General features: G+C 51.7%; 2 protein-coding genes across 2 annotated transcripts in view; both read right to left on the reverse strand.

Moving 5' to 3' along the window:
• Positions 1–14119, reverse strand: part of LOC133342239 (mucin-2-like) — a 78217-nt gene extending 64098 nt beyond the window's left edge. Inside the window, exons 1-5 of the mRNA XM_061551308.1 lie at positions 13951–14119; positions 13636–13698; positions 12855–12923; positions 1830–1892; positions 841–909 (exon numbers count right to left, since the gene is read on the reverse strand). Of these exons, the coding sequence (XP_061407292.1) occupies positions 841–909; positions 1830–1892; positions 12855–12923; positions 13636–13698; positions 13951–14104 (418 nt within the window). The 5' untranslated portion in view covers positions 14105–14119. The remainder of the gene's footprint in view (positions 1–840; positions 910–1829; positions 1893–12854; positions 12924–13635; positions 13699–13950) is intronic.
• Positions 14120–20184: 6065 nt separating this feature from the next.
• Positions 20185–20778, reverse strand: LOC133360761 (putative uncharacterized protein DDB_G0271606; the record flags this gene model as incomplete). Its single annotated transcript, XM_061579654.1, has 1 exon — positions 20185–20778. A coding segment is annotated over one exon (594 nt), but the record flags the coding sequence as incomplete, so codon positions are not given.
• Between the last annotated feature and the right edge of the window lie 4725 nt (positions 20779–25503).

The following is a 25503-nucleotide window of genomic DNA, read 5'->3' on the forward strand; positions in this document are numbered from 1 at the left end:
ACTGTTGAGCCTGTAGCTGCCGTTGAGACTGTTGAGCCTGGAGCCGCTGTTAAGACTGTTGAGCCTGGCGCTGCTGTTGAGGCTGATGACGCTGCAGTTGCCGTTATTGTTGTGATTAGTGCGACTGTTGGTGGCGTTGTGGCTGATGATATGGGTCCTACTATTGCCATGGAAGACTGGCTTGTTAATATTTTTGCTGTTGTAGTTGATGTGCCTATTGTGGTTATTGGTGGTGAGTTTGTTGGGCTAGGAGCTGTTGTTGTTTTTGCAGTTGTGCCTGAAAAGTTTTAATTTTTGCATAGCGTTAGGAGTATGAATACAAATGGAATATTAAGCATTTTCCACATTCCACTTAGAACCTTATTTTCGCGGAACATCTAACCACTTAATTATTGGTTGATCAATGGGTAGTACAAAATACAGAAGCACATTTTGAATACATATCGGAGAGCTGTGCAGCACAACTGTGAAAAACCAAGTTCTATTAAATTCTATTCAAGACTCCATTCTCTGTTTTTCAAAATTGTGGTCAATGCTAGTGCTTCTCTAGTGACTACAGCGTTCATGTGAACCCATTTCATGTAATTTATATAGCATAGCCATGTTACATTTGATTTGATGAATGCACTGGGAGATTAAGGATGGTTTCTGGTCGATGCGTAAGTCTGCATAAGTAATTTGTGACTGATAAACGCATTTCGCTTCAGAACCCACTTTGGTTGTGTGGCTGAAACCCAGGTTAGAACCCAGGATCTCGGCGGTGCCGACTCAGCGTCTGCGACACATTATTAGCCACCTACCCACCTCAAACATCATCAACTTTGATGGATGCACGTTTACCTGTGCTTGGAGATGAGGTTGTTGTCTTCACTGCGTTGATTGGTGCATTTGTCACAGGGACCAATGTCGCTTTGGTAAAAAGAGATAGAACAAGTTAAAATTATGTATCACCCTTAAACAGAATATGTATTTATACTGGAAGAAATACAATAAGTTGTGAAGTTATTTTCACAGATGTTCAGTCGGGACTTGTAAATGTTGTGTATTTGCTCTCCAACACACTGGTGTGCTGTACTAGTAATCAATTGGCATGTTCTATTTACGTGACACACCTTTCTAATTGGGTGTGTTGGGTGGTGTTGGGTTTAAAGACACATTTATATTTACGCAATCTTACCCAACAAAAAAACCCCTATATTATGGATGATATTGGCCGCGGCAGCCTACGTGTTAAACTGGTCAAAACGTTACAACAATAAACATTACAAAACATGATAGGAGTGTGAAGTATAGGAAAGGTAAACAAATCACTTCCCCTGCACCTACAATTAGCACGGTTGGCTCCGTACGGTGCAAAAGAAGTTCAACATACATGTAAAAAATTATATGAATAAAACTTAATTAAAATTTATAGGGAGGGAAGTGGGCATGCCATATAAGCTGCAATGTCCTGACCTGAGTTCACAGACCATAGGATACTTTTTGTGACATTGGTGACCCGAGGAAATAGGGCAGCTGAGAAATGGTTATGAATGTATCAATAATCTTTAAGATCCTCGCTTGACTCGAACCTGACTACCTCTCCGCTCTCATCTCACGTTACTCTCATCCTTGCACTCTCACACCTCTCCCCCCTCCTCTCATTATAACCCCCTCTCATCGCACTCTACATATATATTACGTATGGAATATTGTTTTCAATATGTTTCACTGACAACCAAAGGCTAAATCATTGGGAGAAATGTTGAATGCCAGCCTCTGCCAGTTATCTTGTTCAGCATCAGTGACAAAGCATTAAGAGGCACGTTCACGTCCAGAAATGTTTTTACCTTCGGAAATAGTCTGAGGACTTGAAGAGGTAAGGATTGTCGTTGTTATCGCTGTTGTGGATCCTGCAAGAAGTAAATTGTAAAACATCAACAAATGCAACATTGGCAGTTGCTAATAATCTTAAAATTCTGAAAATGTTATTATTGTAATGTTGGACATGATGAAGTTTGCGTTTTATTATTGTTTTGTTATTGTTGTTTAGACTGTTGATGTTTGGTGCAGGATTTGTGTGAACGTGGCTAGTATGTAAAACATTTTGGAAGCGATATTGTAGTGAGATGGTGGGCTGCTGTTGCCTGCAAACATTTTAATACCTGGTGGAGATGAAAGCGTGATTTTCACAGCTGTTGATGGAGCTGTTACTGAGCTTGGCCCAGCTGTAGAGTAGGAAGACACTGCTACTGAATGTGATGTTGGTGTCGATGGTGTGGGAGAGGCAGCCGCAGTGACTGCTGAGGATATTAATGGGGCTGTTGAAGTTTGTGAGCTTGCTTGAGACACATAACCTGCTGTTGAAGTGGCTGTTGCAACTGTGGCTGTGATTGCTTGTGAAATTGGTGATGTTGATGAAGGTGCAGTTCCGAGTGGTGTTGAGACTGTTGAGCCTGGAGCAGCTGTTGAGACTGTTGAGCCTGGAGCTGCTGTTGAGAACGTTGACCCTGGAGCTGCTGTTGAGACTGTTGAGCCTGGAGCTGCTGTTGAGACTGTTGAGCCTGGAGCTGCAGTTGAGACTGTTGAGCCTGGAGCTGCTGTTGATACTGTTGAGCCTGGAGCTGCAGTTGAGACTGTTGAGCCTGGAGCTGCTGTTGAGACTGTTGAGCCTGGAGCTGCAGTTGAGACTGTTGAGCCTGGAGCTGGTGTTGAGACTGTTGAGCCTGGCGCTGCTGTTGAGACGGTTGAGCCTGGTGCTGTTGTTGAGACTGTTGAGCCTGGAGCTGCCGTTGAGACTGTTGAGCCTGGAGCTGTTGTTGAGACCGTTGAGCCTGGAGCTGTTGTTGAGACCGTTGAGCCTGGAGCTGCCGTTGAGACCGTTGAGCCTGGAGCTGTTGTTGAGACCGTTGAGCCTGGCACTGCCGTTGAGACTGTTGAGCCTGGCGCTGCTGTTGAGACTGTTGAGCCTGGAGCTGCCGTTGAGACTGTTGAGCCTGGTGCTGTTGTTGAGACTGTTGAGCCTGGCACTGCTGTTGAGACTGTTGAGCCTGGCGCTGCAGTTGAGACTGTTGAGCCTAGAGCTGCCGTTGAGACTGTTGAGCCTGGTGCTGCTGTTGAGACTGTTGAGCCTGACGCTGCTGTTGAGACTGTTGAGCCTGGCGCTGCCGTTGAAACTGTTGAGCCTGGAGCTGCTGTTGAGACTGTTGAGCCTGCCGCTGCTGTTGAGACTGTTGAGCCTGGTGCTGCTGTTGAGACTGTTGAGCCTGGAGCTGCTGTTGAGACTGTTGAGCCTGGAGCTGCTGTTGAGACTGTTGAGCCTGGCGCTGCTGTTGAGACTGTTGAGCCTGGCACTGCCGTTGAAACTGTTGAGCCTGGAGCTGCTGTTGAGACTGTTGAGCCTAGCGCTGCTGTTGAGACTGTTGAGCCTGGCGCTGCCGTTGAAACTGTTGAGCCTGGCGCTGCCGTTGAAACTGTTGAGCCTGGAGCTGCTGTTGAGACTGTTGAGCCTGGAGCTGCTGTTGAGACTGTTGAGCCTGGCGCTGCCGTTGAAACTGTTGAGCCTGGCGCTGCCGTTGAAACTGTTGAGCCTGGAGCTGCTGTTGAGACTGTTGAGCCTGGTGCTGCTGTTGAGACTGTTGAGCCTGGTGTTGCTGTTGAGACTGTTGAGCCTGGAGCTGCCGTTGAAACTGTTGAGCCTGGCGCTGCCGTTGAAACTGTTGAGCCTGGAGCTGCTGTTGAGACTGTTGAGCCTGGAGCTGCTGTTGAGACTGTTGAGCCTGGTGCTGCTGTTGAGACTGTTGAGCCTGGAGCTGCCGTTGAAACTGTTGAGCCTGGCGCTGCCGTTGAAACTGTTGAGCCTGGAGCTGCTGTTGAGACTGTTGAGCCTGGTGCTGCTGTTGAGACTGTTGAGCCTGGAGCTGCAGTTGAGACTGTTGAGCCTGGAGCTGCAGTTGAAACTGTTGAGCCTGGAGCTGCAGTTGAGACTGTTGAGCCTGGAGCTGCTGTTGAAACTGTTGAGCCTGGAGCTGCTGTTGAGACTGTTGAGCCTGGCGCTGCCGTTGAAACTGTTGAGCTTGGAGGTGCTGTTGAGACTGTTGAGCCTGGTGCTGCTGTTGAGACTGTTGAGCCTGGAGCTGCAGTTGAGACTGGAGCTGCAGTTGAGACTGTTGAGCCTGGAGCTGCAGTTGAAACTGTTGAGCCTGGAGCTGCAGTTGAGACTGTTGAGCCTGGAGCTGCAGTTAAGACTGTTGAGCCTGGAGCTGCTGTTGAGACTGTTGAGCCTGGAGCTGTAGTTGAGACTGTTGAGCCTGGAGCTGCTGTTGAGACTGTTGAGCCTGGCGCTGATGTTGAGACTGTTGAGCCTGGAGCTGCAGTTGAGACTGTTGAGCCTGGAGCTGCTGTTGAGACTGTTGAGCCTGGCGCTGATGTTGAGACTGTTGAGCCTGGAGCTGCTGTTGAGACTGTTGAGCCTGGAGCTGCTGTTGAGCCTGGCGCTGCTGTTGAGACTGTTGAGCCTGGAGCTGCAGTTGAGACTGTTGAGCCTGGAGCTGCTGTTGAGACTGTTGAGCCTGGAGCTGCAGTTGAGACTGTTGAGCCTGGCGCTGCAGTTGAGACTGTTGAGCCTGGAGCTGCAGTTGAGACTGTTGAGCCTGGCGCTGCTGTTGAGACTGTTGAGCCTGGAGCTGCTGTTGAGACTGTTGAGCCTGGAGCAGCTGTTGAAACTGTTGAGCCTGGAGCTGCTGTTGAGACTGTTGAGCCTGGCGCTGCCGTTGAAACTGTTGAGCTTGGAGGTGCTGTTGAGACTGTTGAGCCTGGTGCTGCTGTTGAGACTGTTGAGCCTGGAGCTGCAGTTGAGACTGTTGAGCCTGGAGCTGCAGTTGAAACTGTTGAGCCTGGAGCTGCAGTTGAGACTGTTGAGCCTGGAGCTGCAGTTGAGACTGTTGAGCCTGGAGCTGCTGTTGAGACTGTTGAGCCTGGAGCTGCAGTTGAGACTGTTGAGCCTGGAGCTGCTGTTGAGACTGTTGAGCCTGGCGCTGATGTTGAGACTGTTGAGCCTGGAGCTGCAGTTGAGACTGTTGAGCCTGGAGCTGCTGTTGAGACTGTTGAGCCTGGCGCTGATGTTGAGACTGTTGAGCCTGGAGCTGCTGTTGAGACTGTTGAGCCTGGAGCTGCTGTTGAGACTGTTGAGCCTGGCGCTGCTGTTGAGACTGTTGAGCCTGGAGCTGCAGTTGAGACTGTTGAGCCTGGAGCTGCTGTTGAGACTGTTGAGCCTGGAGCTGCAGTTGAGACTGTTGAGCCTGGCGCTGCAGTTGAGACTGTTGAGCCTGGAGCTGCAGTTGAGACTGTTGAGCCTGGCGCTGCTGTTGAGACTGTTGAGCCTGGAGCTGCTGTTGAGACTGTTGAGCCTGGAGCAGCTGTTGAGACTGTTGAGCCTGGAGCAGCTGTTGAGACCGTTGAGCCTGGAGCTGTTGTTGAGACTGTTGAGCCTGGAGCAGTTGTTGAGACAGTTGAGCCTGGAGCTGCTGTTGAGACCGTTGAGCCTGGAGCTGCTGTTGAGACCGTTGAGCCTAGAGCTGCCGTTGAGACCGTTGACTCAGGCGCTGCTGTTGAGACTGTTGAGCCTGGAGCTGTTGTTGAGACTGTTGAGCCTGGCGCTGCTGTTGAGACTGTTGAGCCTGGCACTGCTGTTGAGACTGTTGAGCCTGGAGCTGCTGTTGAGACTGTTGAGCCTGGAGCTGCAGTTGAGACTGTTGAGCCTGGAGCTGCCGTTGAGACTGTTGAGCCTGGAGCTGCTGTTGAGACTGTTGAGCCTGGAGCTGTGGTTGAGACTGTTGAGCCTGGTGCTGTTGTTGAGACTGTTGAGCCTGGTGCTGTTGTTGAGACTGTTGAGCCTGGCGCTGCTGTTGAGACTGTTGAGCCTGGAGCTGCCGTTGGGACTGTTGAGCCTGGAGCTGCCGTTGAGACTGTTGAGCCTGGAGCTGCCGTTGAGACTGTTGAGCCTGGTGCTGTTGTTGAGACTGTTGAGCCTGGTGCTGTTGTTGAGACTGTTGAGCCTGGCGCTGCTGTTGAGACTGTTGAGCCTGGAGCTGCTGTTGAGACTGTTGAGCCTTGAGCTGCCGTTGAGACTGTTGAGCCTGGAGCTGCCGTTGAGACTGTTGAGCCTGGAGCTGCCGTTGAGATTGTTGAGCCTGGAGCTGCCGTTGAGACTGTTGAGCCTGGAGCTGCAGTTGAGACTGTTGAGCCTGGAGCTGCAGTTGAAACTGTTGAGCCTGGAGCTGCAGTTGAGACTGTTGAGCCTGGAGCTGCAGTTGAGACTGTTGAGCCTGGAGCTGCTGTTGAGACTGTTGAGCCTGGAGCTGCTGTTGAGACTGTTGAGCCTGGAGCTGCTGTTGAGACTGTTGAGCCTGGCGCTGCTGTTGAGACTGTTGAGCCTGGAGCTGCAGTTGAGACTGTTGAGCCTGGAGCTGCTGTTGAGACTGTTGAGCCTGGAGCTGCAGTTGAGACTGTTGAGCCTGGCGCTGCAGTTGAGACTGTTGAGCCTGGAGCTGCAGTTGAGACTGTTGAGCCTGGCGCTGCTGTTGAGACTGTTGAGCCTGGAGCTGCTGTTGAGACTGTTGAGCCTGGAGCTGCTGTTGAGACTGTTGAGCCTGGCGCTGATGTTGAGACTGTTGAGCCTGGAGCTGCAGTTGAGACTGTTGAGCCTGGAGCTGCTGTTGAGACTGTTGAGCCTGGCGCTGATGTTGAGACTGTTGAGCCTGGAGCTGCTGTTGAGACTGTTGAGCCTGGAGCTGCTGTTGAGCCTGGCGCTGCTGTTGAGACTGTTGAGCCTGGAGCTGCAGTTGAGACTGTTGAGCCTGGAGCTGCTGTTGAGACTGTTGAGCCTGGAGCTGCAGTTGAGACTGTTGAGCCTGGCGCTGCAGTTGAGACTGTTGAGCCTGGAGCTGCAGTTGAGACTGTTGAGCCTGGCGCTGCTGTTGAGACTGTTGAGCCTGGAGCTGCTGTTGAGACTGTTGAGCCTGGAGCAGCTGTTGAAACTGTTGAGCCTGGAGCTGCTGTTGAGACTGTTGAGCCTGGCGCTGCCGTTGAAACTGTTGAGCTTGGAGGTGCTGTTGAGACTGTTGAGCCTGGTGCTGCTGTTGAGACTGTTGAGCCTGGAGCTGCAGTTGAGACTGTTGAGCCTGGAGCTGCAGTTGAAACTGTTGAGCCTGGAGCTGCAGTTGAGACTGTTGAGCCTGGAGCTGCAGTTGAGACTGTTGAGCCTGGAGCTGCTGTTGAGACTGTTGAGCCTGGAGCTGCAGTTGAGACTGTTGAGCCTGGAGCTGCTGTTGAGACTGTTGAGCCTGGCGCTGATGTTGAGACTGTTGAGCCTGGAGCTGCAGTTGAGACTGTTGAGCCTGGAGCTGCTGTTGAGACTGTTGAGCCTGGCGCTGATGTTGAGACTGTTGAGCCTGGAGCTGCTGTTGAGACTGTTGAGCCTGGAGCTGCTATTGAGACTGTTGAGCCTGGCGCTGCTGTTGAGACTGTTGAGCCTGGAGCTGCAGTTGAGACTGTTGAGCCTGGAGCTGCTGTTGAGACTGTTGAGCCTGGAGCTGCAGTTGAGACTGTTGAGCCTGGCGCTGCAGTTGAGACTGTTGAGCCTGGAGCTGCAGTTGAGACTGTTGAGCCTGGCGCTGCTGTTGAGACTGTTGAGCCTGGAGCTGCTGTTGAGACTGTTGAGCCTGGAGCAGCTGTTGAGACTGTTGAGCCTGGAGCAGCTGTTGAGACCGTTGAGCCTGGAGCTGTTGTTGAGACTGTTGAGCCTGGAGCAGTTGTTGAGACAGTTGAGCCTGGAGCTGCTGTTGAGACCGTTGAGCCTGGAGCTGCTGTTGAGACCGTTGAGCCTAGAGCTGCCGTTGAGACCGTTGACTCAGGCGCTGCTGTTGAGACTGTTGAGCCTGGAGCTGTTGTTGAGACTGTTGAGCCTGGCGCTGCTGTTGAGACTGTTGAGCCTGGCACTGCTGTTGAGACTGTTGAGCCTGGAGCTGCTGTTGAGACTGTTGAGCCTGGAGCTGCAGTTGAGACTGTTGAGCCTGGAGCTGCCGTTGAGACTGTTGAGCCTGGAGCTGCTGTTGAGACTGTTGAGCCTGGAGCTGTGGTTGAGACTGTTGAGCCTGGTGCTGTTGTTGAGACTGTTGAGCCTGGTGCTGTTGTTGAGACTGTTGAGCCTGGCGCTGCTGTTGAGACTGTTGAGCCTGGAGCTGCCGTTGGGACTGTTGAGCCTGGAGCTGCCGTTGAGACTGTTGAGCCTGGAGCTGCCGTTGAGACTGTTGAGCCTGGTGCTGTTGTTGAGACTGTTGAGCCTGGTGCTGTTGTTGAGACTGTTGAGCCTGGTGCTGCTGTTGAGACTGTTGAGCCTGGAGCTGCTGTTGAGACTGTTGAGCCTTGAGCTGCCGTTGAGACTGTTGAGCCTGGAGCTGCCGTTGAGACTGTTGAGCCTGGAGCTGCCGTTGAGATTGTTGAGCCTGGAGCTGCCGTTGAGACTGTTGAGCCTGGAGCTGCAGTTGAGACTGTTGAGCCTGGAGCTGCAGTTGAAACTGTTGAGCCTGGAGCTGCAGTTGAGACTGTTGAGCCTGGAGCTGCAGTTGAGACTGTTGAGCCTGGAGCTGCTGTTGAGACTGTTGAGCCTGGAGCTGCAGTTGAGACTGTTGAGCCTGGAGCTGCTGTTGAGACTGTTGAGCCTGGCGCTGATGTTGAGACTGTTGAGCCTGGAGCTGCAGTTGAGACTGTTGAGCCTGGAGCTGCTGTTGAGACTGTTGAGCCTGGCGCTGATGTTGAGACTGTTGAGCCTGGAGCTGCTGTTGAGACTGTTGAGCCTGGAGCTGCTGTTGAGACTGTTGAGCCTGGCGCTGCTGTTGAGACTGTTGAGCCTGGAGCTGCAGTTGAGACTGTTGAGCCTGGAGCTGCTGTTGAGACTGTTGAGCCTGGAGCTGCAGTTGAGACTGTTGAGCCTGGCGCTGCAGTTGAGACTGTTGAGCCTGGCGCTGCAGTTGAGACTGTTGAGCCTGGAGCTGCTGTTGAGACTGTTGAGCCTGGAGCTGCAGTTGAGACTGTTGAGCCTGGCGCTGCTGTTGAGACTGTTGAGCCTGGAGCTGTTGTTGAGACTGTTGAGCCTGGCGCTGCTGTTGAGACTGTTGAGCCTGGCACTGCTGTTGAGACTGTTGAGCCTGGAGCTGCTGTTGAGACTGTTGAGCCTGGAGCTGCAGTTGAGACTGTTGAGCCTGGAGCTGCCGTTGAGACTGTTGAGCCTGGAGCTGCTGTTGAGACTGTTGAGCCTGGAGCTGCCGTTGAGACTGTTGAGCCTGGTGCTGTTGTTGAGACTGTTGAGCCTGGTGCTGTTGTTGAGACTGTTGAGCCTGGCGCTGCTGTTGAGACTGTTGAGCCTGGAGCTGCCGTTGGGACTGTTGAGCCTGGAGCTGCCGTTGAGACTGTTGAGCCTGGAGCTGCCGTTGAGACTGTTGAGCCTGGTGCTGTTGTTGAGACTGTTGAGCCTGGTGCTGTTGTTGAGACTGTTGAGCCTGGCGCTGCTGTTGAGACTGTTGAGCCTGGAGCTGCTGTTGAGACTGTTGAGCCTGGAGCTGCCGTTGAGACTGTTGAGCCTGGAGCTGCCGTTGAGACTGTTGAGCCTGGAGCTGCCGTTGAGATTGTTGAGCCTGGAGCTGCCGTTGAGACTGTTGAGCCTGGAGCTGCCGTTGAGACTGTTGAGCCTGGAGCTGCTGTTGAGACTGTTGAGCCTGGAGCTGCTGTTGAGACTGTTGAGCCTGGAGCTGCCGTTGAGACTGTTGAGCCTGGTGCTGCCGTTGAGACTGTTGAGCCTGGCGCTGCCGTTGAAACTGTTGAGCCTGGAGCTGTTGTTGAGACTGTTGAGCCTGGAGCTGCAGTTGAGACTGTTGAGCCTGGCACTGCTGTTGAGATTGTTGAGCCTGGCGCTGCTGTTGAGACTGTTGAGCCTGGCGCTGCAGTTGTGACTGTTGAGCCTGGCGCTGCAGTTGTGACTGTTGAGCCTGGCACTGCTGTTGAGACTGTTGAGCCTGGAGCTGCTGTTGAGACTGTTGAGCCTGGAGCTGCAGTTGAGACTGTTGAGCCTGGAGCTGCCGTTGAGACTGTTGAGCCTGGAGCTGCTGTTGAGACTGTTGAGCCTGGAGCTGCCGTTGAGACTGTTGAGCCTGGTGCTGTTGTTGAGACTGTTGAGCCTGGTGCTGTTGTTGAGACTGTTGAGCCTGGCGCTGCTGTTGAGACTGTTGAGCCTGGAGCTGCCGTTGGGACTGTTGAGCCTGGAGCTGCCGTTGAGACTGTTGAGCCTGGAGCTGCCGTTGAGACTGTTGAGCCTGGTGCTGTTGTTGAGACTGTTGAGCCTGGTGCTGTTGTTGAGACTGTTGAGCCTGGCGCTGCTGTTGAGACTGTTGAGCCTGGAGCTGCTGTTGAGACTGTTGAGCCTGGAGCTGCCGTTGAGACTGTTGAGCCTGGAGCTGCCGTTGAGACTGTTGAGCCTGGAGCTGCCGTTGAGATTGTTGAGCCTGGAGCTGCCGTTGAGACTGTTGAGCCTGGAGCTGCCGTTGAGACTGTTGAGCCTGGAGCTGCTGTTGAGACTGTTGAGCCTGGAGCTGCTGTTGAGACTGTTGAGCCTGGAGCTGCCGTTGAGACTGTTGAGCCTGGTGCTGCCGTTGAGACTGTTGAGCCTGGCACTGCTGTTGAGATTGTTGAGCCTGGCGCTGCTGTTGAGACTGTTGAGCCTGGCGCTGCAGTTGTGACTGTTGAGCCTGGCGCTGCAGTTGTGACTGTTGAGCCTGGCACTGCTGTTGAGATTGTTGAGCCTGGCGCTGCTGTTGAGACTGTTGAGCCTGGAGCTGCCGTTGAGACTGTTGAGACTGGAGCTGTTGTTGAGATTGTTGAGCCTGACACTGTTGTTGAGACTGTTGAGCCTGGAGCTGCCGTTGAGATTGTTGAGCCTGACACTGTTGTTGCGACTGTTGAGCCTGGAGCTGCCGTTGAGACTGTTGAGCCTGGAGCTGCCGTTGAGACTGTTGAGCCTGGAGCTGTTGTTGAGATTGTTGAGCCTGACACTGTTGTTGAGACTGTTGAGCCTGGAGCTGCTGTTGAAATTGTTGAGCCTGGAGCTGCCGTTGAGAGTGTTGAGCCTGGAGCTGTTGTTGAGACTGTTGAGCCTGACACTGTTGTTGAGACTGTTGAGCCTGGAGCTGTTGTTGAGATTGTTGAGCCTGACACTGTTGTTGAGACTGTTGAGCCTGGAGCTGCAGTTGAGACTGTTGAGCCTGGAGCTGCAGTTGAGACTGTTGAGCCTGGAGCTGCTGTTGAGACTGTTGAGCCTGGCACTGCTGTTGAGACTGTTGAGCTTGGAGCTGTTGTTGAGACTGTTGAGCCTGGCGCTGTTGTTGAGATTGTTGAGCCTGACACTGTTGTTGAGACTGTTGAGCCTGGAGCTGCTGTTGAAACTGTTGAGCCTGGAGCTGCCGTTGAGAGTGTTGAGCCTGGAGCTGTTGTTGAGACTGTTGAGCCTGACACTGTTGTTGAGACTGTTGAGCCTGGAGCTGTTGTTGAGATTGTTGAGCCTGACACTGTTGTTGAGACTGTTGAGCCTGGAGCTGCAGTTGAGACTGTTGAGCCTGGAGCTGCAGTTGAGACTGTTGAGCCTGGAGCTGCTGTTGAGACTGTTGAGCCTGGCACTGCTGTTGAGACTGTTGAGCTTGGAGCTGTTGTTGAGACTGTTGAGCCTGGCGCTCCTGTTGAGACTGTTGAGCCTGGAGCTGCAGTTGAGACTGTTGAGCCTGGAGCTGTTGTTGAGACTGTTGAGCCTGGAGCTGCTGTTGAGACTGTTGAGCCTGGAGCTGCTGTTGAGACTGTTGAGCCTGGTGCTGTTGTTGAGACTGTTGAGCCTGGAGCTGCTGTTGAGACTGTTGAGCCTGGAGCTGCAGTTGAGACTGTTGAGCCTGGAGCTGTTGTTATGACTGTTGAGCCTGGAGCTGCAGTTGAGACTGTTGAGCCTGGCGCTGCAGTTGAGACTGTTGAGCCTGGAGCTGCAGTTGAGACTGTTGATCCTGGAGCTCTTGTTGAGACTGTTGAGCCTGGAGCTGTTGTTGAGACTGTTGAGCCTGGCACTGCTGTTGAGACTGTTGAGCCTGGAGCTGCCGTTGAGACTGTTGAGCCTGTTGGTGGCGTTGTGGCTACTGTTGCCGTGGAAGACTGGCTTGTTAATATTATTGCTGCTGTTGCTGCTGTTGTTGTAGTTAATGTGCTTATTGGGGTTATTGGCGTTGAGTTTGTGAGGTTAGGAACTGTTGATGTCTTTGAAGTTGTGCCTGAAAAGTTTTCATATTTGCCGTGTTAGTAATATTCATACAAATACAATGTCATGCATTCGTCATACTCCGCTTAAAACATTCTTTCATATGAACAGTTAATCAGTTAATTATTGGTTGATCAATGGGTTTTACAACACACAGAGGCACACCCTGAAAACATATCGGAGAGCTATGCAGCACAACCGCGAAAACCCAAGTTCTATTCAAATATCCATTCTCTGTTTTTCAACATTGATGTTAATGGTAGTGCCTCTCCCAATAGGCAACGGAGTTCACGTGAACCCATTGCATGTATTCTATATAGCATAGCCTCGTAACATGTGATTTGATGAATGGACTGGGAGATTAGGGATGGTTACTTGTCGATGCATAAGTTTGCGTAAGTTTTTGGTGACTTGGTTAAAACCATCAACTCATTATGCTTGAGAACCCACTTTAATTATGATTGTCTGCGACACATTATTAGCCACCCAGCCACTTCAAACATGATCGACCTTGAAGGATGCACGTTTTTACCTGTGCTTGTAGTTGAGGTTGTTGTCTTCCCTGCGTTGATTGGTGCATTTGTCACAGATATGATTGTACCTTTGGTAAAAAGAGAAAAACACAAGTTAAAACTGGGTTTCAGTAGGGTAAGGGTGATAGAAACAGAATATTAATTTTACTGAAGGAAATCCGATGAGCTATGAAGCTTTTTTTCACATATGTTCACTCGGGAGCAGGTCAGAACGGTACAACAACAAACAATACAAAACACGATCGGAGTGCAAAGTATAGGAAAGGTAATCAAATCACTTCCCCTGCACCTCCGATTAGCACTGTTGGCTACGTGCAGTGCGACAGAATTCAACTTACATTTTTAAAAATGCAAATTTTTTTATAGGGAGGGAAGTGGGCATGGAATACAAGCTGCAATGTCCTGCACTGATTCCACAGACGTCAGGATAGTCTTTGTGACATTGCTGACCTCGGGAAATAGGGGAGCTGAGAAATGTTCATGAATTTATCCTTAATCTTTAAAATCTTCGCCTGACTCTGCCCTGAATACCTCTCCGCTCTCATCTCACTCTACTCTCACCCTTGCACTCTCACACCTCTCCTCCGTATCTCATTAGAATCGCCTTTAATCGCACTCTACATATATACTACGTGTGGAATGTTGATTTCAATATGTTTCAATGACAACCAAAGGCTAAATCATTGGGAGAAATGTTGAATGCCAGCCTCTGCCAGTTATCTTGTTCAGCATCAGTGACAAAGCGTTAAGAGGCACGTTCACGTCCAGAAATGTTTTTACCTTCGGAAATAGTCTGAGGACTTGAAGAGGTAAGGATTGTCGTTTTTATCGCTGTTGTGGATCCTGCAAGAAGTAAAATGTAAAACATCAACAAATGCAACATTGGCAGTGGCTAATAATCTTAAAATTCTGAAAATTGTATTATTGTAATGTTGGACATGATGAAGTTTGCGTTCTATGATTGTTTTATTATTGTTGTTTAGGCTTTTGTTGTTTGGTGCAGGATTTGTGTGAATGTGGCTAGTATGTAAAACATTTTGGAAGTGATATTGTAGTGAGATGGTGGGCTGCTGTTGCCTGCAAACATTTTAATACCTGGTGCAGATGAAAGCGTCGTAATTTTCACAGCTGTTGATGGAGCTGTTACTGAGCTTGGCCCAGCTGTAGAGTAGGAAGACACTGCTACCGAATGTGATGTTGGTGTCGATGGTGTGGGAGAGGCAGCTGCAGTGATTGCTGAGGATACCATTTGGGCTGTTGAAGGTTGTGTGCTTGCTGGAGACACAGAGCCTGCTGTTGAAGTGGCTGTAGCAACTGTGGTAGTGATTGCTTGAGAGATTGGTGTTGTCGATGACACTGTTGTTCCTGCTATAGTTGAGGCAGAAGAGACTGGGGCTATTGATGAATGTGCAGTTCCGGGTGGTGTTGAGGCTGTTGAGCCTGGAGCTGCTGTTGAGACTGTTGAGCCTGGCGCTGCTGTTGAGACTGTTGAGCCTGGAGCTGCTGTTGAGACGGTTGAGCCTGGAGCTGCTGTTGAGACTGTTGAGCCTGGAGCTGCAGTTGAGACTGTTGAGCCTGCAGCTGCTGTTGAGACTGTTGAGCCTGGCGCTGCTGTTGAGACGGTTGAGCCTGGAGCTGCTGTTGAGACTGTTGAGCCTGGTGCTGCTGTTGAGACTGTTGAGCCTAGAGCTGCTGTTGAGACTGTTGAGCCTGGTGCTGCTGTTGAGACTGTTGAGCGTGGAGCTGCTGTTGAAACTGTTGAGCCTGGAGCTGCTGTTGAGACTGTTGAGCCTGGCGCTGCCGTTGAGACTGTTGAGCCTGGCGCTGCTGTTGAGACTGTTGAGCCTGGAGCTGCTGTTGAAACTGTTGAGCCTGGAGCGGCTGTTGAGACTGTGGAGCCTGGCGCTGCTGTTGAGACTGTTGAGCCTGGCGCTGCAGTTGAGGCTGTTGAGCCTGGAGCTGCAGTTGAGACTGTTGAGACTGTAGTTGCTGTTGAGACTGTTGAGCCTGGAGCTGCAGTTGAGACTGTTGAGCCTGAAGCTGCTGTTGAGACTGTTGAGCCTGGTGCTGCTGTTGAGACTGTTGAGCCTGGAGCTGCAGTTGAGACTGTTGAGCCTGGAGCTGCTGTTGAGACTGTTGAGCCTGGTGCTGCTGTTGAGACTGTTGAGCCTGGCGCTGCTGTTGAGACTGTTGAGCCTGGCGCTGTTGTTGAGACTGTTGAGCCTGGAGCTGCTGTTGAGACTGTTGAGCCTGGAGCTGCCGTTGAGACTGTTGAGCCTTGCGCTGTTGTTGAGACCGTTGAGCCTGGAGCTGCCGTTGAGACTGTTGAGCCTGGCGCTGCTGTTGAGACCGTTGAGCCTGGAGCTGCCGTTGAGACTGTTGAGCCTGGAGCTGCTGTTGAGATTGTTGAGCCTGGCGCTGTTGTTGAGACTGTTGAACCTGGAGCTGCTGTTGAGACTGTTGAGCCTGGAGCTGCTGTTGAGGCTGTTGAGCCTGGAGCTGCGGTTGAGACCGTTGAGCCTGGAGCTGCTGTTGAGACTGTTGAGCCTGGAGCTGCTGTTGAGACTGTTGAGCCTGGCGCTGTTGTTGAGACCGTTGAGCCTGGAGATGCCGTTGAGACTGTTGAGCCTGGCTCTGTTGTTGAGACCGTTGAGCCTGGAGCTGCCGTTGAGACTGTTGAGCCTGGCGCTGCTGTTGAGACTGTTGAGCCTGGAGCTGCCGTTGAGACTGTTGAGCCTGGAGCTGCAGTTGAGACTGTTGAGCCTAGAGCTGCAGTTGAGACTGTTGAGCCTGGAGCTGCTGTTGAGACTGTTGAGCCTGGAGCTGCAGTTGAGACTGTTGAGCCTGGAGCTGCTGTTGAGACTGTTGAGCCTGGAGCTGCTGTTGAGACTGTTGAGCCTGTAGCTGCTGTTGAGACTGTTGAGCCTGGAGCTGCTGTTGAGACTGTTGAGCCTGGAGCTGCAGTTGAGACTGTTGAGCCTGGAGCTGCCGTTGAGACTGTTGAGCCTGGTGCTGCAGTTGAGACTGTTGAGCCTGGAGCTGCAGTTGAGACTGTTGAGCCTGGAGCTGCTGTTGAGACTGTTGAGCCTGTAGCTGCTGTTGAGACTGTTGAGCCTGGAGCTGCTGTTGAGACTGTTGAGCCTGGAGCTGCCGTTGAGACTGTTGAGCCTGGTGCTGCAGTTGAGACTGTTGAGCCTGGAGCTGCAGTTGAGACTGTTGAGCCTGGAGCTGCTGTTGAGACTGTTGAGCCTGGAGCTGCAGTTGAGACTGTTGAGCCTGAAGCTGCTGTTGAGACTGTTGAGCCTGGTGCTGCTGTTGAGACTGTTGAGCCTGGAGCTGCAGTTGAGACTGTTGAGCCTGGAGCTGCTGTTGAGACTGTTGAGCCTGGAGCTGCAGTTGAGACTGTTGAGCCTGGAGCTGCTGTTGAGACTGTTGAGCCTGGTGCTGCTGTTGAGACTGTTGAGCCTGGCGCTGCTGTTGAGACTGTTGAGCCTGGCGCTGTTGTTGAGACTGTTGAGCCTGGAGCTGCTGTTGAGACTGTTGAGCCTGGAGCTGCCGTTGAGACTGTTGAGCCTGGCGCTGTTGTTGAGACCGTTGAGCCTGGAGCTGCCGTTGAGACTGTTGAGCCTGGCGCTGCTGTTGAGACCGTTGAGCCTGGAGCTGCCGTTGAGACTGTTGAGCCTGGCGCTGCTGTTGAGACCGTTGAGCCTGGAGCTGCCGTTGAGACTGTTGAGCCTGGAGCTGCTGTTGAGACTGTTGAGCCTGGCGCTGTTGTTGAGACTGTTGAACCTGGAGCTGCTGTTGAGACTGTTGAGCCTGGAGCTGCTGTTGAGACTGTTGAGCCTGGAGCTGCTGTTGAGACCGTTGAGCCTGGAGCTGCTGTTGAGACTGTTGAGCCTGGAGCTGCTGTTGAGACTGTTGAGCCTGGTGCTGTTGTTGAGACCGTTGAGCCTGGAGCTGCCGTTGAGACTGTTGAGCCTGGCTCTGTTGTTGAGACCGTTGAGCCTGGAGCTGCCGTTGAGACTGTTGAGCCTGGAGCTGCTGTTGAGACTGTTGAGCCTGGCGCTGTTGTTGAGACTGTTGAACCTGGAGCTGCTGTTGAGACTGTTGAGCCTGGAGCTGCTGTTGAGACTGTTGAGCCTGCAGCTGCTGTTGAGACCGTTGAGCCTGGAGCTGCTGTTGAGACTGTTGAGCCTGGAGCTGCTGTTGAGACTGTTGAGCCTGGCGCTGTTGTTGAGACCGTTGAGCCTGGAGCTGCCGTTGAGACTGTTGCGCCTGGCTCTGTTGTTGAGACCGTTGAGCCTGGAGCTGCCGTTGAGACTGTTGAGCCTGGCGCTGCTGTTGAGACTGTTGAGCCTGGAGCTGCCGTTGAGACTGTTGAGCCTGGAGCTGCAGTTGAGACTGTTGAGCCTAGAGCTGCAGTTGAGACTGTTGAGCCTGTAGCTGCTGTTGAGACTGTTGATCCTGGAGCTGCTGTTGAGACTGTTGAGCCTGGAGCTGCAGTTGAGACTGTTGAGCCTGGAGCTGCCGTTGAGACTGTTGAGCCTGGTGCTGCAGTTGAGACTGTTGAGCCTGGAGCTGCAGTTGAGACTGTTGAGCCTGGAGCTGCTGTTGAGACTGTTGAGCCTGTAGCTGCTGTTGAGACTGTTGAGCCTGGAGCTGCTGTTGAGACTGTTGAGCCTGGAGCTGCCGTTGAGACTGTTGAGCCTGGTGCTGCAGTTGAGACTGTTGAGCCTGGAGCTGCAGTTGAGACTGTTGAACCTGGAGCTGCTGTTGAGACTGTTGAGCCTGGAGCTGCTGTTGAGACTGTTGAGCCTGGAGCTGTTGTTGAGACTGTTGAGCCTGGTGCTGCTGTTGAGACTGTTGAGCCTGGTGCTGCTGTTGAGACTGTTGAGCCTGGCACTGCTGTTGAGACTGTTGAGCCTGGTGCTGCTGTTGAGACTGTTGAGCCTGGAGCTGCTGTTGAGACTGTTGAGCCTGGCGCTGTTGTTGAGACTGTTGAGCCTGGCGCTGCTGTTGAGACTGTTGAACCTGGAGCTGCTGTTGAGACTGTTGAGCCTGGAGCTGCTGTTGAGACCGTTGAGCCTGGAGCTGCTGTTGAGACTGTTGAGCCTGGAGCTGCTGTTGAGACTGTTGAGCCTGGCGCTGTTGTTGAGACCGTTGAGCCTGGAGCTGCCGTTGAGACTGTTGAGCCTGGTGCTGTTGTTGAGACCGTTGAGCCTGGAGCTGCCGTTGAGACTGTTGAGCCTGGCGCTGCTGTTGAGACTGTTGAGCCTGGAGCTGCCGTTGAGACTGTTGAGCCTGGAGCTGCAGTTGAGACTGTTGAGCCTGGAGCTGCAGTTGAGACTGTTGAGCCTGGAGCTGCAGTTGAGACTGTTGAGCCTGGAGCTGCAGTTGCGACTGTTGAGCCTGGAGCTGCTGTTGAGACTGTTGAGCCTGGAGCTGCTGTTGAGACTGTTGAGCCTGTAGCTGATGTTGAGACTGTTGAGCCTGGAGCTGCTGTTGAGACTGTTGAGCCTGGAGCTGCAGTTGAGACTGTTGAGCCTGGAGCTGTTGTTGAGACTGTTGAGCCTGGAGCTGCTGTTGAGACTGTTGAGCCTGTAGCTGCTGTTGAGACTGTTGAGCCTGGAGCTGCTGTTGAGACTGTTGAGCCTGGAGCTGCCGTTGAGACTGTTGAGCCTGGCGCTGATGTTGAGACTGTTGAGCCTGGAGCTGCTGTTGAGACTGTTGAGCCTGGAGCTGCCATTGAGACTGTTGAGCCTGGTGCTGCCGTTGAGACTGTTGAGCCTGGCGCTGATGTTGAGACTGTTGAGCCTGGAGCTGATGTTGAGACTGTTGAGCCTGGAGCTGCTGTTGAGACTGTTGAGCCTGGAGCTGCCGTTGAGACTGTTGAGCCTGGCGCTGATGTTGAGACTGTTGAGCCTGGAGCTGCTGTTGAGACTGTTGAGCCTGGCGCTGATGTTGAGACTGTTGAACCTGGCGCTGCTGTTGAGACTGTTGAGCCTGGCGCTGCAGTTGAGACTGTTGAGCCTGGAGCTGCTGTTGAGACTGTTGAGCCTGGAGCTGCAGTTGAGACTGTTGAGCCTGGAGCTGCTGTTGAGACTGTTGAGCCTGGAGCTGCTGTTGAGACTGTTGAGCCTGGAGCTGTTGTTGAGACTGTTGAGCCTGGAGCTGCTGTTGAGACTGTTGAGCCTGGAGCTGCTGTTGAGACTGTTGAGCCTGGAGCTGCTGTTGAGACCGTTGAGCCTGGAGCTGCTGTTGAGACTGTTGAGCCTGGAGCTGCTGTTAAGACTGTTGAGCCTGGCGCTGTTGTTGAGACCGTTGAGCCTGGAGCTGCCGTTGAGACTGTTGAGCCTGGCGCTGTTGTTGAGACCGTTGAGCCTGGAGCTGCCGTTGAGACTGTTGGGCCTGGCGCTGCTGTTGAGACTGTTGAGCCTGGAGCTGCCGTTGAGACTGTTGAGCCTGGAGCTGCAGTTGAGACTGTTGAGCCTGGAGCTGCAGTTGAGACTGTTGAGCCTGGAACTGCAGTTGAGACTGTTGAGCCTGAAGCTGCAGTTGCGACTGTTGAGCCTGGAGCTGCTGTTGAGACTGTTGAGCCTGGAGCTGCTGTTGAGACTGTTGAGCCTGTAGCTGCTGTTGAGACTGTTGAGCCTGGAGCTGCTGTTGAGACTGTTGAGCCTGGAACTGCAGTTGAGACTGTTGAGCCTGGAGCTGTTGTTGAGACTGTTGAGCCTGGAGCTGCTGTTGAGACTGTTGAGCCTGTAGCTGCTGTTGAGACTGTTGAGCCTGGAGCTGCTGTTGAGACTGTTGAGCCTGGAGCTGCCGTTGAGACTGTTGAGCCTGGCGCTGATGTTGAGACTGTTGAGCCTGGAGCTGCTGTTGAGACTGTTGAGCCTGGAGCTGCTGTTGAGACTGTTGAGCCTGGAGCTGCCGTTGAGACTGTTGAGCCTGGCGCTGATGTTGAGACTGTTGAGCCTGGAGCTGATGTTGAGACTGTTGAGCCTGGAGCTGCTGTTGAGACTGTTGAGCCTGGAGCTGTCGTTGAGACTGTTGAGCCTGGCGCTGATGTTGAGACTGTTGAGCCTGGAGCTGCTGTTGAGACTGTTGAGCCTGGCGCTGCAGTTGAGACTGTTGAGCCTGGAGCTGCTGTTGAGACTGTTGAGCCTGGAGCTGTTGTTGAGACTGTTGAGCCTGGTGCTGTTGTTGAGACTGTTGAGCCTGGCGCTGCTGTTGAGACTGTTGAGCCTGGAGCTGTTGTTGAGACTGTTGAGCCTGGTGCTGTTGTTGAGACTGTTGAGCCTGGAGCTGCAGTTGAGACTGTTGAGCCTGGAGCTGTTGTTGAGACTGTTGAGCCTGGTGCTGTTGTTGAGACTGTTGAGCCTGGCGCTGCTGTTGAGACTGTTGAGCCTGGAGCTGCTGTTGAGACTGTTGAGCCTGGTGCTGCTGTTGAGACTGTTGAGCCTGGCACTGCTGTTGAGACTGTTGAGCCTGGTGCTGCTGTTGAGACTGTTGAGCCTGGAGCTGTTGTTGAGACTGTTGAGCCTGGTGCTGTTGTTGAGACTGTTGAGCCTGGTGCTGTTGTTGAGACTGTTGAGCCTGGTGCTGTTGTTGAGACTGTTGAGCCTGGTGCTGTTGTTGAGACTGTTGAGCCTGGAGCTGTTGTTGAGACTGTTGAGCCTGGTGCTGTTGTTGAGACTGTTGAGCCTGGTGCTGTTGTTGAGACTGTTGAGCCTGGTGCTGTTGTTGAGACTGTTGAGCCTGGTGCTGTTGTTGAGACTGTTGAGCCTGGTGCTGTTGTTGAGACTGTTGAGCCTGGCGCTGTTGTTGAGACTGTTGAGCCTGGAGCTGCTGTTGAGACTGTTGAGCCTGGTGCTGTTGTTGAGACTGTTGAGCCTGGTGCTGTTGTTGAGACTGTTGAGCCTGGTGCTGTTGTTGAGACTGTTGAGCCTGGAGCTGCAGTTGAGACTGTTGAGCCTGGCACTGCAGTTGAGACTGTTGAGCCTGGTGCTGTTGTTGAGACTGTTGAGCCTGGAGCTGCCGTTGAGACTGTTGAGCCTGGAGCTGCTGTTGAGACTGTTGAGCCTGGAGCTGCAGTTGAGACTGTTGAGCCTGGCACTGCTGTTGAGACTGTTGAGCCTGGAGCTGTTGTTGAGACTGTTGAGCCTGGAGCTGTTGTTGAGATTATGGAGCCTGGAGCTGCAGTTGAGACCGTTGAGCCTGGAGCTGCAGTTGAGACTGTTGAGCCTGGAGCTGCTGTTGAGACTGTTGAGCCTGGAGCTGCAGTTGAGACTGTTGAGCCTGGAGCTGCTGTTGAGACTGTTGAGCCTGGCGCTGCAGTTGAGACTGTTGAGCCTGGCGCTGCAGTTGAGAGTGTTGAGCCTGGTGCTGTTGTTGAGACTGTTGCGCCTGGCGCTGCAGTTGAACCTGGAGCTGTTGATGTGGCTCTTGAGCCTGGAGCTGCTGTTGAGGCTGATGACGCTGCAGTTGCCGTTATTGTTGTGATTAGTGCGACTGTTGGTGTCGTTGTGGCTGATGATATGGGTCCTACTATTGCCATGGAAGACTGGCTTGTTAATATTTTTGCTGTTGTAGTTGATGTGCCTATTGTGGTTATTGGTGGTGAGTTTGTTGGGCTAGGAGCTGTTGTTGTTTTTGCAGTTGTGCCTGAAAAGTTTTAATTTTTGCATAGCGTTAGGAGTATGAATACAAATGGGATATTAAGCATTTGCCACATTCCACTTACAACAATATTTTCGCGGAACATCTAACCAGTTAATTATTGGTTGATCAATGGGTAGTTCAAAACACAGAAGCACACTTTGAATACATATCGGAGAGCTGTGCAGTACAACTGCGAAAAACAAAGTTACATTAAATTCTATTAAATAATCCATTGTCTGTTTTTCAACATTGTGGTCAATGGTAGCGCTTCTCTAGTGACTACAGCGTTCATATTAACCCATGTCATGTAATCCATATAGCATAGCCATGTTACATTTGATTTGATGAATGCACTGGGAGATTAAGGATGGTTTCTGGTCGATGCGTAAGTCTGCATAAGTAATTTGTGACTGATAAACGCATTTCGCTTCAGAACCCACTTTGGTTGTGTGGCTGAAACCCAGGTTAGAACCCAGGATCTCGGCGGTGCCGACTCAGCGTCTGCGACACATTATTAGCCACCTGCCCACCTCAAACATCATCAACTTTGATGGATGCACGTTTACCTGTGCTTGGAGATGAGGTTGTTGTCTTCACTGCGTTGATTGGTGCATTTGTCACAGGGACCAATGTCGCTTTGGTAAAAAGAGATAGAACAAGTTAAAATTATGTATCACCCTTAAACAGAATATGTATTTATACTGGAAGAAATACGATAAGTTGTGAAGTTATTTTCACAGATGTTCAGTCGGGACTTGTAAATGTTGTGTATTTGCTCTCCAACACACTGGTGTGCTGTACTAGTAATCAATTGGCATGTTCTATTTACGTGACAAACCTTTCTAATTGGGTGTGTTGGGTGGTGTCGGGGTTTAAAGATGCGTTTATATTTACGCGATCTTACCCAACAAAAAAACCCCTATATTATGGATGATATTGGCCGCGGCAGCCTACGTGTTAAAATGGTCAAAACGTTACAACAAACATTACAAAACATGATAGGAGTGTGAAGTTTAGGAAAGGTAAACAAATCACTTCCCCTGCACCTCGAATTAGCACGGTTGGCTACGTACGGTGCGAAAGAATTTCAACATACATGCAAAAGAATAAAACTCAATTAACATTTTATAGGGAGGGAAGTGGGCATGCCATACAAGCTGCAATGTCCTGACCTGAGTTCACAGACCATAGGATACTTTTTGTGACATTGGTGACCCGAGGAAATAGGGCAGCTGAGAAATGGTTATGAATGTATCCATAATCTTTAAGATCATCGCTGGACTCGAACCTGACTACCTCTCCGCTCTCATCTCACGTTACTCTCATCCTTGCACTCTCACACCTCTCCCCCCTCATCTCATTGTAATCCCCTCTCATCGCACTCTACATATATACTACGTAAGGGAATATTGTTTTCAAAATGTTTTAATAACAACCAAAGGCTAAACTATTGGGAGAAATGTTCAATGCCGGCCTCTCCCAGTTGTCTTGTTCAGCATCGGTGACAAAGCGTTCAGAGGCACGTTCGCGTCCAGAAATGTTTTTACCTTCGGAAATAGTCTGAGGACTTGAAGAGGTAAGGATCGTCGTTTTTATCGCTGTTGTGGATCCTGCAAGAAGTACAATGTAAAACATCAATAAATGCAACAACGGCAGTTGCTAATTCGTTTTCAATGATTCCGTAAATGTTAAAATTTTAATGTTGGACATGATGACGTTTGCATTCCATGATTGTTTTCTTAATGTTGTTTCGGGTGTTCTTGTCTGTGGTAGGATTTCTATGAATGTGGCTTGTATGTAAACATATTTTGTATTAATATTGTAATGAGATGGTCCGCTGCTGTTGCATGCAAACATTTTTATACCTGGTGCAGATGAAACCGTAGTAATTTTCACAGCTGTTGATGGAGTTGTTACTGAGCTTGGCCCAGCTGTAGAGTAGGAGGATACTGCTACCGAATATGATGTTGGTGCCAATGGTGGGGGAGAGGCAGCCGCAGTGACTGCTGAGGATACCATTGGGACTGTTGAAGGTTGTGAGCTTGCTGAAGACACAGAGCCTGCTGTTGAAATGGCTGTAGCAACTGCTGCTGTTGGGGTTGTTGATGACGCTGGAGTTATTGATGCAGTTGAGGCAGAAGAGACTGGGGCTGTTGATGAAGGTGTAGTTCCTGGTGCAGTTGAGGCAGAAGAGACTGGGGCTGTTGATGAAGGTGCAGTTCCTGGTGCAGTTGAAGCAGAAGAGACTGGGGCTGTTGATGAAGGTGCAGTTCCTGGTGCAGTTGAAGCAGAAGAGACTGGGGCTGTTGATGAAGGGGCAGTTACTGGTGCAGTTGAAGCAGAAGAGACTGGGGCTGTTGATGAAGGGGCAGTTCCTGGTGCAGTTGAAGCAGAAGAGACTGGGGCTGTTGATGAAGGGGCAGTTCCTGGTGCAGTTGAAGCAGAAGAGACTGGGGCTGTTGATGAAGGTGCAGTTTCTGGTGCAGTTGAAGCAGAAGAGACTGGGGCTGTTGATGAAGGTGCAGTTGCTGGTGCAGTTGAAGCAGAAGAGACTGGGGCTGTTGATGAAGGGGCAGTTACTGGTGCAGTTGAGGCAGAATAGACTGGGGCTGTTGATGAAGGGGTAGTTCCTGGTGCAGTTGAGGCAGAAGAGACTGGGGCTGTTGATGAAGGTGCAGTTGCTGGTGCAGTTGAGGCAGAAGAGACTGAGGCTGTTGATGAAGGTGCAGTTCCTGGTGCAGTTGAAGCAGAAGAGACTGGGGCTGTTGATGAAGGTGTAGTTCCTGGTGCAGTTGAGGCAGAAGAGACTGGGGCTGTTGATGAAGGTGCAGTTGCTGGTGCAGTTGAGGCAGAAGAGACTGAGGCTGTTGATGAAGGTGCAGTTCCTGGTGCAGTTGAGGCAGAAGAGACTGGGGCTGTTGATGAAGGTGCAGTTCCTGGTGCAGTTGAAGCAGAAGAGACTGGGGCTGTTGATGAAGGTGCAGTTACTGGTGCAGTTGAAGCGGAAGAGACTGCGACTGTTGATGAAGGGGCAGTTCCTGGTGCAGTTGAGGCTGAAGAGACTGGGGCTGTTGATGAAGGTGTAGTTCCTGGTGCAGTTGAGGCAGAAGAGACTGGAGCTGTTGATGAAGGTGTAGTTCCTGGTGCAGTTGAGGCAGAAGAGACTGGAGCTGTTGATGAAGGTGTAGTTCCTGGTGCAGTTGAGACAGAAGAGACTGGGGCTGTTGATGAAGGTGTAGTTCCTGGTGCAGTTGAGACAGAAGAGACTGGGGCTGTTGATGAAGGTGTAGTTCCTGGTGCAGTTGAGGCAGAAGAGACTGGAGCTGTTGATGAAGGTGCAGTTACTGGTGCAGTTGATGCAGAAGAGACTGGGGTTGTTGATGAAGGGGCAGTTACTGGTGCAGTTGAAGCAGAAGAGACTGGGGCTGTTGATGAAGGTGTAGTTCCTGGTGCAGTTGAAGCAGAAGAGACTGGGGCTGTTGATGAAGGTGCAGTTCCTGGTGCAGTTGAAGCAGAAGAGACTGGGGCTGTTGATGAAGGTGCAGTTCCTGGTGCAGTTGAAGTAGAAGAGACTGGGGCTGTTGATGAAGGTGTAGTTCCTGGTGCAGTTGAGGCAGAAGAGACTGGGGCTGTTGATGAAGGTGCAGTTCCTGGTGCAGTTGAGGCAGAAGAGACTGGGGCTGTTGATGAAGGTGCAGTTCCTGGTGCAGTTGAGGCAGAAGAGACTGGGACTGTTGATGAAGGTGCAGTTCCTGGTGCAGTTGAGGCAGAAGAGACTGGGACTGTTGATGAAGGTGCAGTTACTGGTGCAGTTGATGCAGAAGAGACTGGGGCTGTTGATGAAGGTGCAGTTCCTGGTGCAGTTGATGCAGAAGAGACTGGGGCTGTTGATGAAGGTGCAGTTACTGGTGCAGTTGTTGCAGAAGAGACTGGGACTGTTGATGAAGGTGTAGTTACTGGTGCAGTTGATGCAGAAGAGACTGGGAC

The sequence above is a fragment of the Lethenteron reissneri genome, chromosome 1, assembly GCF_015708825.2.
Source record: "Lethenteron reissneri isolate LAM-NWPU_2019-01 chromosome 1, ASM1570882v1, whole genome shotgun sequence".
In the NCBI taxonomy this organism is placed as follows: Eukaryota; Metazoa; Chordata; class Hyperoartia; order Petromyzontiformes; family Petromyzontidae; genus Lethenteron; species Lethenteron reissneri.